The sequence below is a fragment of the Sander vitreus genome, chromosome 6 (assembly GCF_031162955.1).
Source record: "Sander vitreus isolate 19-12246 chromosome 6, sanVit1, whole genome shotgun sequence".
Lineage (NCBI taxonomy): Eukaryota > Metazoa > Chordata > Actinopteri > Perciformes > Percidae > Sander > Sander vitreus.
In genome coordinates, this window is record NC_135860.1 from 23009389 (window position 1) to 23024139 (window position 14751).

The 14751-nt window shown below is 39.0% G+C and overlaps 1 protein-coding gene across 4 annotated transcripts in view; it reads right to left on the minus strand.

Annotated features, from left to right (window-relative positions):
* The window catches only part of ulk4 (unc-51 like kinase 4), a 97617-nt gene that overhangs the window by 40152 nt on the left and 42714 nt on the right, over positions 1 to 14751 (minus strand). For all 4 annotated transcript variants that reach the window (XM_078253482.1, XM_078253485.1, XM_078253484.1 and 1 more), the window contains exons 21-29: positions 14243 to 14428; positions 12329 to 12456; positions 5487 to 5620; positions 4834 to 4955; positions 4385 to 4441; positions 3927 to 3978; positions 2956 to 3050; positions 837 to 888; positions 30 to 234 (exon numbers count right to left, since the gene is read on the minus strand). In XM_078253482.1, coding sequence (XP_078109608.1) covers positions 30 to 234; positions 837 to 888; positions 2956 to 3050; positions 3927 to 3978; positions 4385 to 4441; positions 4834 to 4955; positions 5487 to 5620; positions 12329 to 12456; positions 14243 to 14428 — 1031 coding nt within the window. The remainder of the gene's footprint in view (positions 1 to 29; positions 235 to 836; positions 889 to 2955; positions 3051 to 3926; positions 3979 to 4384; positions 4442 to 4833; positions 4956 to 5486; positions 5621 to 12328; positions 12457 to 14242; positions 14429 to 14751) is intronic.

Consider the following 14751-nt stretch of genomic DNA (forward strand, 5'->3'; position numbering starts at 1 on the left):
AGCTGATATTTAGAAAGAGTCCGACCAACCTTGGAAGCAGAGATTTAGTGAAGAGAGCTAAGATCTGATTACAGGAGCTTCCATCATCTCTTCCTTCTGCTGTCCTTTCTCCTTCCTCTCTTCTCTCTTTATTTTCCTCTGTCTCCTCATCTTCCTCAGTTCCATCACTCTCCTGGACCAGCAGGACAAGACTGAGTTCGGACAGCACCCTCAGAACAAACACAGACCACTCCACTGAAGCACACACACAGAGAAAGAGAGTATTAATATAGTATTGGTGTTTACAATACTATATGTGAGCTTGTTTAGGGAGTAGTAGCTTTTGGCTACATCTTGGCTGGGAGAATGTTTCTTAGTTGTATTTTTGTTTCCAAGGGGGCCATTATAGGTTTGTGACATTTGACAAATGCATTGCATTATATGACCACAGCTATTACAATTTACATAAATAACCAAAGAAACTGAACTTAATAAATGCCATGCCAAACAAGTAACATAAGACTGTATAATATTACACTACATTAACTTATAAAAACAGAGGTGGACTCACAGGAGGACCCAAGATGACAGGTTCTTTTAAAACAACATAGTGTGACAAACACAGTATCAATGGCACACACAAAACAAGGACGTCATTTTACCCTGAGAAACTGGTGGTTGCATGGTATGCACCTTATCTTTCTAAACCTTCTTTCCTACTCTTTTCCATTTGCCATTTTCTGTTCCATTTTCTTCCTTCCTCCCTCCTCCCTCACTTTAACATTTACTTCTATTTCCACATCTCTTCTCTCTCATTCTCTCTTCCCTTTCTCAAAAGTGACCCCCATCTCTCTTACCACTTCTGCTGAAAGCCAGTGTTGTCAGAGGGGGCAGGATGGCATCCACAACCTTCAAGAGACATAAATAGAAGAAAAAAATAAGCTAATTACATACACATAGTAAAGCAATGCATCTGGCACAATTACAATCTGATGTTGTATAATTTCATCTGCAAATTATGTCTGAGTACCATGGACATGAAACAACTCAGGCTGACATTCTGTAGCAGTAGAAAATTAACTTGTAGAACATGTACCAGCAAAACAACTGTCATTGTGATGAGGGATTTTATATGTAAAAGTTCATATTTAATCTCACTGCTGAACATAAACAGAAGAAATATTCTCAAAAAAACAATTTGGTCCCTCATTCTGCAAATCTGACAACAGGATATATTTTTAAGATTAAAATCAATAGAAGACACTGTACTATATTAATTCAGTGGGCATCAACCACACAGACTATTGCCACGGAGGATCAAATTACTATGGAAATGCACTGTTGAATGATCTCTTTGATCAACACACACACACACACGCGCGCGCGCACACACACACACACACACACACACACACACACACACACACACACACACACACACACAGGCATGAATCTATATTGCATGAATTTGCATGATTACTAATATTACCATAGAAACAACACTAATGCTGAGTGAGTGTGTGTGAGGTCATTACATTGAAAGCCAGAGCGAGGAAACTACAAAGGATGCTGTCCACCACTTAATGGCGTGTATATTAATATCACAAACATCAAAAGACTGGATATTTTGTGTGTGTTGTGTGTGTGTGTGTGTGTGTGTGTGTGTGTGTGTGTGTGTGTGTGTGTGTGTGTGTGTACAAGTTGATAGGGACCAATCACCACAATTGTAACTAAAGATAAATTTCCTTTGCAACCAATACAAAAATAGTTATATACCATTTAATCTGTATTCTCACAGGACTAGAAAAGATGAAATGTTGTATATACTTTTTAATTACCATTTTTTACCATATGCAAATCACAGGCAACAGCTGGTCTTCTGAAATTATACTCCTGTTTCTTCTTTTAAACAAACCTCATGTGCACATTGTTGATTAGACAAAAAAAAAAGAACACTTTTTTTTTCAATATACCTGCTATGCTGAAGCTACTGTATATCATTAATTCACAACAAATAAGCTAATTGTTAGCATGTGGTTCCTGGATACAGACAGTAGTCTATAAAGCTGCTCAGGATATCCTGGCCTTACTAAAAGCCTGAATTAATTAATCAGACAAAAATTTAATTCCTTCCCATCACTATTTGGTTTTAATGGGTAATGCTTACATAGCTGAAATGTTTCACTTTTTATGATAACTAAAGAACAATTCTAACGTCCTATAAAGTAAAAGCCGGTTGTGTAAAAAAGAAAAAAAGAGAAAGAGTAGTGGGGGCAAAATTTAGTGCAAACTTTACTGTGTGAGAAGGATTCAGAGAAGTAAACTAACTCAAACATGACTGTGTGTCCTTGTCCAGCAGGCAATAAAAGTTAATCTGAGCTGGCTGGTGGTAATTAAAGTGTCTTCCTGTGTTATTGACTATCAGTAGCAGCAAACCTCCTCTTTGCACCTTTCCTCTATTCCTCATCTCTTTTCTTTTCTCTCCCTAAATCCTGTCTGCTTCCTGCTGCTCTCCACTTCCATACGTCAATAGTCATTAAACACAATCTCATCGTCCCATCACACACACACACACACACACACACACACACACACACACACACACACACACACACACACACACACACACACACACACACACACAGAGATGAGGCTCTGTTGGTTCAATAGTTGATTAGTGTCTTGCCTAATAGCACACAAGTTTACCCTCTGTCCTCTGACCACTGAGAGGTTTGGTAGACTGGAAGACACACACTGAATTTAAAACCAGGGGCACTATATGAAATGGACAACAACTGGAGATGTTCATCGAGACACTTTAACATCTTATAGCCCTCAATTGTAGTCTGCAAGCTTTCTGTCACAGCAAAGCAACTTAATTATTATTAAATGTTTGTCTCAATGAGTAAACAGTAAAACATGTATGGTAGAAATCAGACAGACAGACAGGTATCCAGTCAGACACTGCATACTTACAGCACTACGATGTGAAGTGATGAGAGTATGGTGCTGACTTAAGACTTCCACAATGGACAGAGATGTCCTAATCAACTCCTCACATACTGCGGCACCTAAAGGAAAATCAAACATCATTCAGCTCTAATGATGATCACCTCCTCAATAAAAGGGGAGGATGACCCACAGGCTGACCAGGTCCTTGCAAAGATGGCTCCATGTATTCCATTTGTAGAGTGCGGTTTATATTATTGCCTTTGAGCAAGGCACTGACCCTGCACTCTGCACCTTGCCTTGTGCACAAGCATTTGAAACTTAACCACAACTGTCGCTTCAAGGCTGTATGTATCTTTCATATTTTTTTTCTTTTCTTCTTATGATCCAAAGATGACTTGTGAGTTTAAGTACAGCCTTTACAACTAAACTTTATATGCTTAAAGAAATATGAATTTTTACAAAGAAATTAAATTACAAAATTCCTAATTCATTACTTTATGTCTATTTAAATAGGTAAACACACTGATTATAAAATGTCAGTTCCAAGGGGGGCGCTAAATTAAGACTTAATAAAAGCTTTAGGAAAAATGATTAATGATGAACATAACGAAAGAACAGTGTACAGAAGAAAAACAGGTAACACTTTACTTAAAGGTATCTACGTAAGAGTGACATGACACTGTCATGAACACATGACACCGTCATGACACATGAACCCTAACTCTAACCCTAACCATAACTTGTCATGACAAAAACCAAATGACACTTACTAAAAGAAGCGTTATGTCATACACGTTTATGACTTGTTTATAATGTTTATGACACCTTAATGACAGTGTCATGTCACTCTTACGTAGATACCTTCAAGTAAAGTGTAACCGAAAAACACAATCCAAAACAGATGAAAAAAGACTGCATAGTAAAGTTTGGTCAAAGGAATAAAATATTCTTATTTAATACGCATAAACATTTTAGTAATTGAGAAAGTAACTCACCCAAAGCGCTGGCCAGATTTGTTTCATTGGACTCTATAGAGGTGATATAGTTCTGTGAGAAAGAGGGTAGACATGACACCAACTAAATACTACAGCAATACTTTTTTTAGTGCACTGTAATTAGTGATGAATGTTTTCATTTCTCGTTAAGACACATACTGATCACTATGTGCTGTTGTGTGGTAGTAGTGATTCCCAGATTTCTTCCTGCCTGAATATTAAATGACTGCAATGGACATCAGCGCTGCTTTTTACGATATCTTAAATGTCTTAATGGCGTAAACCTTTATGTTTTAACATGACAAATGAATTGAAATTAGAAATGTCAGTGCATTCTAGTTTTAACAACAACTAATAAAGTGTTATTTGTAGGCCTTTACTTTGTTAAAAAAAAATCACTCCACTGAAAAGACAAAGAGTCCTTATCTAAACATAATACTGTACTACCAAACACTTACCAGCAGCAATCCAATTTGAGCTAGAAGCTCTTCAGTTACAATTTGACATCTAAAGACCTGTGAGAGTCAGTCACACAAACAGAGAACAGGTAAGAGCAGGAATATACATACCATTATTTTTCTTGAAGGCTTATTATACACAAACCCAAATGATGTACAGTGTCCCAGAGCCTTCTGAAGCCATGTGTATCTATCTGGTCCTAATCTAAACTAAGTACATTATGACATATACTGTATTTAATAACAGGCCCATACACCCAGGCCATCATGGCAGTTATAACAATATATTGATAGTTAAATAATTTTCAGGGAAAATGGACCATACTGTGCTGAACAATGAGGATGGGTACTCGTAATTAATGAGAAAATCTATGTGGATAACCTTGCATGCAATAATGCTAAAACATTAACATCAAACAATAAAGAAGACTCTTTTAGTTCCAAGTTACCTGGGTTGAAAGAAGTTCCAGCACTACAGATATTGTAGGCAAAGTGTGTTTAAGCTGTCTGCTCTGAGCTGTAGATGGGTGTCTCCTCCCAACCACACTTTGTAATGCACATAAGACATCCTCTGGAGAGAGGAGAGGAGACAAGAGATGGGGACAGAAGAGGAGATGAGAAGCGATAATAGTAGAAGGCTAATGGGGCCTTATAGTAATACAAAAGTACACTGTTGTGTATTTTGGGCTACTATGAGATCCATTGTGAAATACACCTGATGGATAGTGGGTAACTTCAGCTTCCGTTGTTGGGGTTAGCAACACTGCTGTAAAGACATGCTGTTGGGCTTATAAACAGTTAATATTCTGTCGTAGTCCGGGTTATCATTGTTATATTTAGTAACATGAAACCGTGACGAATATAACATACATTTGAATAAAAACATTTATTTTTATACTGTTAAAATGTAAAACAAAGAGAAGAGCACAAAACACACAATTACAGTATTTCTCTTACAATATGTTATATTATAATACATATACATTTTGTTTATCAAAACATGTTGAGTAAATTGATTTGCATGTAGGCAAAAATCATAGGCAAAAACACACAAAGAGCAGGCACACTCGTGCAGGCAGAAGAGTAGTGTGTGTATCTGTACCCAGTATCAGTGGGGCAGTGCTACTCAGATATACAATCAGTAAATCCAGACACTGAGACAGATATCCTGATTGGCTGGGGTTCTCTCTGAGGGGAGTGGCTTTGCGCAGGTCTCTCTCCAGGTGCATCACAAGTCTAAACAGAAAGACACAAATGCATTGCATGTCACAAAATGTATGTGGCATTCATATTTCATGGACGCATGATTTTCTTTTTTCACTCAGACTGCTTTTAGGGTTTCATCGTATTCTACTGCTCCACTATCAAATTGATGATGAAGACTCTAACAACATGATTTTTGTCAATGAGCATAAAAAGAAGGGGCAGGGAGATTAGCCAAGAGAGAGACAGACAGACAGGCCCAGCAGAACAGAAAGGTTACCACTGCAAATTGATATTCATTACTGACACACAAATACACCCACACATGTGTACAAGCACACACAAGCACTAAAAAGGATGAATGCAGACACATTCAGAGAGGTCATGTTAGTTAACAAATATTTAGTCTACGCTTTAGAGTAGGAATGGTGCAGGGATTACAAATTCACTATTTTTCCTCATAATGTTGCATAAAGGATTAGCAGCCACAGCTCACAGATAAATGGAATCCGACACAGCTACTGTTACTATATTAAGGGTCCAGCACATTTCAGGGGAGCTCTAATATTAATTGCTAGATTTTCTATTTCCATTATTGTTATGGGTTTAGTGCAAACAAGCAAAGCCTAGTTGGTATTGTCACGGCACAATCCACCTATTGGTCGCCAGGCTGAGGTGGGAGTGGCTTACTGTACCTGCGTCACAGAGCTGTATGAGTTGACAAAAGCGGAAATTGAGGAGACTGGAGAGAACAGTCGGTTTTGGAAGAGAGACACGTGCCGAAGATTTTCCTTCGACCCATCAAGTTGTGTTAATGTTTTGTCCGCGTCTTAAATGTCTACAAATGAACTGTCAACAGAGTGCCAACGCTGATTAGCGCCGGACCAAGCAGTGAGCTGGTCGGAAGACAAAGTGAAGCAGTGTCCCAGCTATGGCGAGAGGTAGGCGCTTCACCTTTACCTTCAGCCTGGTGGGCTGGCGCTTCGCTCTGTAGTTTCAAATGCTCTCTGGAAGCCCTAGACATAACGATAGTATCAAGTTTTCCCAGGGTTGTGGTTATGCCGCGACAGTACCACCAACCTTCAGATATAAAATTACCTTGAGATATGAAAACAATTACTCCTAATACTACCTTAATTATATAATTAATATTGACAATGAAAAATGAAAGCAAATAAAATGAAGAAACTCCACAATAATAATTCCACAGCACTTTTGGTGGTTTTGGGAGGGACAGAGCAGGAATAGAGAAGTTTTATATTTCGGTGAGGCTGCGCTTAGGCATAGTGACACTTAAAGATAAATGCTAACATCAGCATTCTAACATGCTCACAATAACAATGCTAACATGCTGATGTTCAGCAGGTATGTTTACATATATTCACCATCTTAGTTTAGCGTATTAGCATGCTAACATTCACTAATTAGCACTTAACACAAATTACAGCTGAGGATAATGGGGATATTTAGTTTTGCAGGTATTTGGTCATAAACAGGAAGGATTTTGACCTGATGATGGTGCCAATCCATCATTTATATATTAACGGGGGAACTATTATATAGCATTTTCAGGTTCATACTTGTATTTTGTGTTTGTACTAGGACATGTTTACATGCTTTAATGTTCAAAAAACACTTTCTCATACTGCCCATGGCTGCTACATCTGTATTCACCCTCTGTCCGAGACGCCCTGTCTCTTTAAGCCCCCCCTCCCGTAAAAAGCCCAGTCTGCTCTAATTGGCCAGCGTGTTTCCTTGAATCTCCGCTCCAGTTTTGTTTCACTAGTAGCAGCTGAAACTACTGCAACAGAGTTTATAGCAGGACTTTGTACCATGAAAAATCACAAATAAAGACTTCTAAACCAAATACTATACAACCGGACATGTCCCAGCAGTAATGTGACCCGAAATTGGGGAGAAATGACCAGCATTGGCCGCCAAGACAGCTATCTGGCTACTTAATAGTTAGCAGGCTAATGTTAAATTGTAATGGAATGGAGCATCACTTTCTACCATCAAAAATCGCAGAAAAAGGCTTCTGAACCAAATACTACCCAATCGGACATGTTTCAGCAGTAATGCAATCGATATTTAACAACATTAGCAGCCAAGATGACATCTTTTACTGCTGTTAGCATGTACATAGCTACTATAGTTAGTGGACACTAATAGAATATAGGAGCACTTTCTACAGTCAAAAATCGCAGATAAAGGCTTTTAAACCAACTACTACATAACCGAAAATGTTTCAGGAGCAATCTGACCCGAAATTGGGGAGAATTTTACAACATTGGCAGACAAAATGACATATTTCACTGCCGTTAGCATGTAGCTACATGCGACAATGTTAACACTGCAGTAGCTTCAAAAAAGAAGAGAAGCCGGCCGGCCAGAGAAGGCCGGCTAAGTGTTATGTGACACCTAGCTGAGAGTAGGAAAAACTGTTGAAACCAGAGCACTCAAAACAGTTAGAAATCTGAATGTTTTAGCTCATAGGGATTTCTCTAAAATATGTTTACCTCATTATTTTAACATTATAACATTGTAGATATGACAGAAAATACGGAAAAGCATAATATGTTCACTTTAAGATATTTTACAGAATAAATTATTATGATTATTTGGATTCATTCTCTGGGTGCCATGAACATCTGTACAAAATTCCATGGCAATCCATCCTATAGTTGTTGAGATACATGTATTTCAGTCTGGACCAAAGTGTCGAACCTTTATCAAGTCAGATTTAGCTGTTGTTGTAGCCTGTGTTTTCTGAGCCTGTTAATCAAGGTAAGAGTGATAGATAGGTTAGGTTTATGAACATATGTCTTTGAATTGTGGTGGTGGGGTGACCCTTTTGTTTACATTTGGTCCAAGCAAAAGTCTTCAACAACACCGAAGTCAACATTATGTGATGATCTCACTTTTTCTAATATAAAATGCTTATCAGTATATCTTTCCATCTATTTACCTGTCTATCTCTTTAACCAGCTCAATGCCTGCTCCTCGTCTGTCTGCCTATTTGTCTCCCTGCTAGACTTCTGCCTGTGTGTTCCTCTGTAAGTCTTGCAGCCGTTTTTTTCCAACTGCTAAATAAAGAGAGATAAACTTGCCACCTCTCTGTCAGTCGCTGTGGGAGACTCAAAGTACTCACACACAACTGACCTACAAGTGGCCCGCACTGTGTGTGTGTGTGTGTGTGTGTGTGTGTGTGTGTGTGTGTGTGTGTGTGTGTGTGTGTGTGTGTGTGTGTGTGTGTGTGTGTGTGTGTGTGTGTGTGTGTGTGTGTGTGTGTGTGTGTGTGTGTGTGTGTATGTGTTGAAAGCTGTGTGTCCACTCCCAATGGCAATCTTGACACTTCCTCTCTGCAAGTTTATTTCATACAGACAAAAACACATACACACACACACACACACACACACATTTTCACGCCACTGAGGAGCTAATTAAACACAATGTGCCTGGGTGAGAGCAGGACTGAGAGAAAGATGTGTGCCTGTGTGTGTGGTTGAATCATGCAGAGTGCTCGGTGGGAGGGAGACAGGCAGGTCAACTCTGACAGCTCGAACACAGTGAACAGAGGGAGAGCAAGTAAGAGGAAAGGGATAGAAGGAAAGTGCGTGTATGTGAGGAAAAGAGAGGCAGGCAGAGGAAAAGAGCTGAAGCGAAAATGAAAAAATAAAAACTTTGTGTTCAGACTAATTATTTAGTTATTCTCATATCTAAATATAAAAAACAGAGCCATAACATAGCTATAACAATAGATCCAGTATATCTTGCTCTGGCATAAGGATGTGATAGGGCTGAACTATTAATCAAAAATGTATCGATATCGAAATTCTGAAGCTGTTATCGACGTATTTTTCCCATGACGATAATTTCAACAATTGATTCCTGTTGATAAGCCTACTTTCTCCTTAAAAACATTCTACTGCGTGTGTAGTCACGTGACTCTGCCCGGACCAGTCAGCCGCATGGAAAGCCTAATGGAGGATAACTCAAACACCGAGTCTGAGTCAACTGAGCAACTTGTGCCCAAAAAAAAAAAAAGTCCATCGTCTGGAAACATTTTGGCTTCAGAAAAGATGATTAAGAACAACGTGATTAATTATCGTTCATTTATCGTTATCGAGATAAAATTTGCAATTAATCGTGATTTTGATTTTAGGTCATATCGTGCAGCCCTAGGCTGTGATGTCAGAAAGAATGGTCCAATCAAAAATATCCAAAATGAGGTAATCATATTGCTCCATTTCCTGCTGCAGAATATTTGGAAATAAACACAATGTTTTCCCAAAGTTACTTTATTTGGGTTTTTCAAGATATTCCTGGATCTGTCCACAACTAATTTGTTTTAATTATTACCTGCTGAAACTAGCTACTTTATTATCTTTGTGCATTGCATTGTGGGACATACGTGTTAATCAAACCCACATTTAAAAAGCTGGTGAATTCATCCCACACTCAAAAGTCAAGTGAATTTATTAAGCATAACATGTTCAAGGATGCGTACTTCTGTCAGTTTTTATATGAACCTGCTTCATACTGAATTAGTTCTGTTTTGTATGATGGAATTGGGACACAGCATAAACTCTTAACTTGTGTATACTAGTGTAAAACAGAACATTTAATGATTTTACTTAAAAATATAGTATAAAAATAGTTTGGCAAAATATCAAACTACATTTATGCTGACATAAGAGAGCTCCTCAGCAGCTGCCAAGGAGTGGTTTTGTGTTAGTCAAAGGTAATAAAATGGAGTATTCAGATTTACACTTTGGTGATTAAAAATCATTCTAAAGACATGTAAATAATGTGTTGTGTCAACAAGTCTAACTCTAATTAACCTTAACCCTACTCTTTCATGGAAAGTTAATTTGGCTGTTCACACGTGTACAATGTCAGACCGATAGAAGAAAAAAAAGTATTTCAAAATGAGCGAGAGAACGAGAGCAGGGGGTAGGAGGGAGACATTTCAATACAAAAAGAAAATAAACTTGGCGAGAAAAAGAGAGAGAGAGAAGAGACAGCAAGGAGAGAGACAGTTAAGAGGATCCATATTTCAGTAATCTAGGGCATCTTTTTCAAACTGAAATACCAACTGGTCATAAATTACCAGGGGAACTGGCAGTGTATATATAATACAATATATATATAATGCATCTGATCATGTGGGCTATGCACATTCACAGCTGCATTGCAAGATAGTGTGGGGTGAAACACAGGACAACCAGCTAATGAACCATTTGAAGTTCCAGTAAAGTTACATACAGCAGGCAGCACAAACTGAATGTCCAGGGTACATACATTTAATATTATCATTCCCACGGCTGCTGTGCTAGTTAACGCAAAGGTTACACAGAGTACAACTGCCTTGCCAAGAGCCCCAGGCAGCATTTTTATGAAGGAAGCCTCCTTTCTAAAAGCAATCTGCTTTACATACGAGATTACTGTGTTGAAAAGCAATCTATGAGTGCTTGTATCAGAATGTGAAACCTCTGCTTCAAGATAAATCACTCCACAAAAGCATGCAAGGCCGTATATGTTGGTTTAATAATTTAATAAATCTTTAACTCAGTTTAATGTAAAAAATGTCCACAGTTAAATGTGAAAATAAAGCTTTTTCTCACCGTCTACATTAAGCTTCTGTTTATCCACACCCAAACCGAAAGCTTTTCTAAAATGTTTTACAGAGTAGATACATCTTAAACTGCCACATTTTAGTGTGAACAGGAGAAGACAGATCTATTGGAAAACATTGATGTAAGCATGCTCAGACATGATCAGCTGCTGTGTGGCAGTAGTTAAGAGGTCAACTTTCTATTGCCTATAAGTCTCAAATGGTGTGTACATAAGTCCCTTTCACAAGTAAACAGTGTTTTCAGATTTACTGTGGACGTAGTCTCAGAGTGGGCTGCGGCATATCATCTAGCCAGAATGAACAGCTCCTAAACTTAAAGCAGTGTGCCATCTTCCCTCCCGAGTCCCAAGCAATCAATAAATCACACTAGCCATCTGAAACGACTCTTGGACCAACTTGGACTTGGACTGCTTGGCTGGAACTAGATATTGTATAATATACACCAAATGAACTATGTAAAGTAATTGTTGTGATAGTTACAACAAATGCTATATCTTACAAAAGAATAATATCACAAAAACATGGAGCACCATTTTGGATTGGCCCCACCACACTGTATAGTGAAGAGGGAATTAGTTTTAGCTATAGTGCAGCTACGTAAGACAATACAGTCTGCATACTACAGCTAAATAATTAAAGGGGAATCCCACCCTGAAATGGAATTCACAAATGGTATTTGTTTGTTCTCTGGCAGTTCAGTCTGTGTGTGAACATGGGCAACTACATTCCAGAGAAACTAATTAGCCAGTGGTCTGACAGACTGAGTGGAGTTATGAGTAAGCTTTACTAGTCCAAATCTCAGTACAGTCAGCCAGTAGGGTGTAGGGGGTATACTATGTGCTAAGATAATATGCATGTGTTGTATCAGTGTTACAGTACAGTACATTTAAATAAAAAAAGAGTGTGACTCTTCAATCAACTAAATTAAATTATAGGTAAATATTGCAGCCATCTCAATAGTAAACAGGCTAGACCAACCACTGAACTCTTGTCTATTTTATAACATCTGGTTTGTCATCTGTTCCAGTGCTGAGAGAGACCTTGTCTCTGTGTATGAGTGCATGTACATGCCTGTGTGTGGGTGTGAGTGAGTGTGTATTTACCTGTGCTGACAGCAGTATAGCAGAGTGTGTGTGTTGTCCTGTATTAGTAGCAGTAGTAGTAGTAATGCTTTGGCTCTTGTTACTGTAGATGGACTCTCTAGACAGCGCAGCACCTTCAAGACCAAATCCTACAAGACACAAACACACAAATGAATAAAGTGAAACTGACTGGTTGTGAATGTTTCTTCTGGTGTACAGTCCAAGATACTTTGCAATTAAAATGCATGATGGTGTTTTAAGTCCCCAACGTCGACTTCAAGGCAGCGCTGCGACTGTCAAATTCAAGGCACCTAACCCTAACCCTTGCCTAATACAAGTGCCTTCCAGGCAGCGCTGTCTGGAAGACGATGTTGGGGGCTTAAAACACCGAACACCAACTAAATACAAGCCAACTATATGGAACCGACTTTTAACACTGCACAGTCACACCAAAATGTTTACATGGTAACACCCCAACTAAGTAGGTTGATTTAGAGTATGAAGAGAAAAAATGTTTGCACACTGTACACAGTGCTATGTTCTCAATTTATTTTATCATTATGTATTACTGCAATGGATCCAAATAATGTATGAAAAAAAAAAAAATTCAATATCACATTTTCTCTAAGGGGTTCAGAAAAATAAAATTCTCAAAATGTGTCGACTAACAGGCTAAAACTTAATTAGCACAGACTCCGCATTATCACAGAACAAACACACACACACACACACACACACACACACACACACACACACACAAACAAACTTGTATGCCTAGAGCTACTTTAGACATTCCCGTCGCATAAACTCAGCTGCAGTAACTAGTTGGAAAAACTTGTGACTGGCCAACATTCATTACCATTATCACCAACACCATACGCTTCTGAGTGTGTGTGTGTGTGTGTGTGTGTGTGTGTGTGTGTGTGTGTGTGTGTGTGTGTGTGTGTGTGTGTGTGCTTGAGCTAATGTGAAAGAATGTGCATGCATGTGTGTTTATGGGGTGACACACCAAGTTAATTAATTTCAAAGCCCAGTAGTGTGTGCCTCGCTGATAAGTCCCTCCCCACTACCCATAATGCTCAGCTAAAGTAGAAGGCTGCAGTTCGTTCATTCAGCCAATTAGCCCAGATACTGACACACTGCAAATTAGCGTATGTGCGCGCGGGCACACACACACACACACACACACACACACACACACACAAAACAGAGTTCTGTGTAAACAAATTTGCACTGTCTGTCTTTGTGCCAGGGGAGAGAGACGGGGGAGAGAGACGGGGGTAGGGGGTGAATGCATATCAGTGTATAATTAGAGCAGAGTTGAAGTACTAAGTTTGTATGCTGTGTTAAATTGGAAATACTCAATGCAAATAAATTCAGTTCAGAGTCAATTACCAATGCTAGACTCCAAGTTAAAAACCTTCAAATCAATTTTAGCCCCTCTGCCTTACCAAGATTAGCACTTTGTATACACTTGATGGGCTGTCTTATGAAAAATGAATTAATAATTCATCACAAATTAGTTCACACACAGTTCAGCATTAGTTCATGAACTGTAAGGGAGAGGGAGAAAGAGAGAGAGAGAGAGAGAGAGAGAGAGAGAGAGAGAGAGAGAGAGAAAGAGAGAGAGAGAGAGAGAGAGAGAGAGAGAGAGAGAATTAGAGGTTAGTTAAATTAGTTTCTCAGGTTGTGTTTTGATCCTTTGGTCCTTTGGGTTAAAATCCCCCCATTAGTGATGTTACCACCTACATTTCCTGTAGATTTTTTTCTGTAACAATATCAATAAAATATAACATTAAAAAATATTGTTATTTGTGTCCGGACTATCTTAGTTGATATACTATTGTATAATATTGATATGTATATATTTGCATTTGACATTTTGCATTATTTTCTTAAATTTTTCTGCAAGTGTGCATAAGAGTATACACATACCTTGCTCTGTGTGACTCGGTGTGTTTGGATGCGTGAGGTGAGTAGGGCAGTGGTCATAGCAGTGAGGAGGTGCTGCTGGACCCTTGCCCCTGCTCCACCCACGCCCTCCAAGATGGCCGCAGGGCCACAGGTGTCAATTACTGCCAAGAAGACTGCTGGGACCACCCGGGTTAGCCTTGAAAGAGCCTGGAGACATAGAGAAAGACAAATAAATACACATGTACACACTTTAGAGCCAATGTCAATGCTCTAAATAGCAACAGCAAAATAACCTGTTTGGCAATGGCAGAGAAGATTTGGCAAATTTTTCATGGGCGCAACCCACATACTCAGCGCTGCTGCTCATCCCACAAATGCATGTTCCTTACAATGACTCCTGGCAGCCCTATGAGACCGGAGATTGGCTGCGTGCAGTCTGTTCCGGATTGTCTGGGCAGAGAGCCATTGGCCATATCGTCCTGCAAACCTTGACTGCAAATCTGTAGAAGACCGGGTGCTGACAGGGTGAG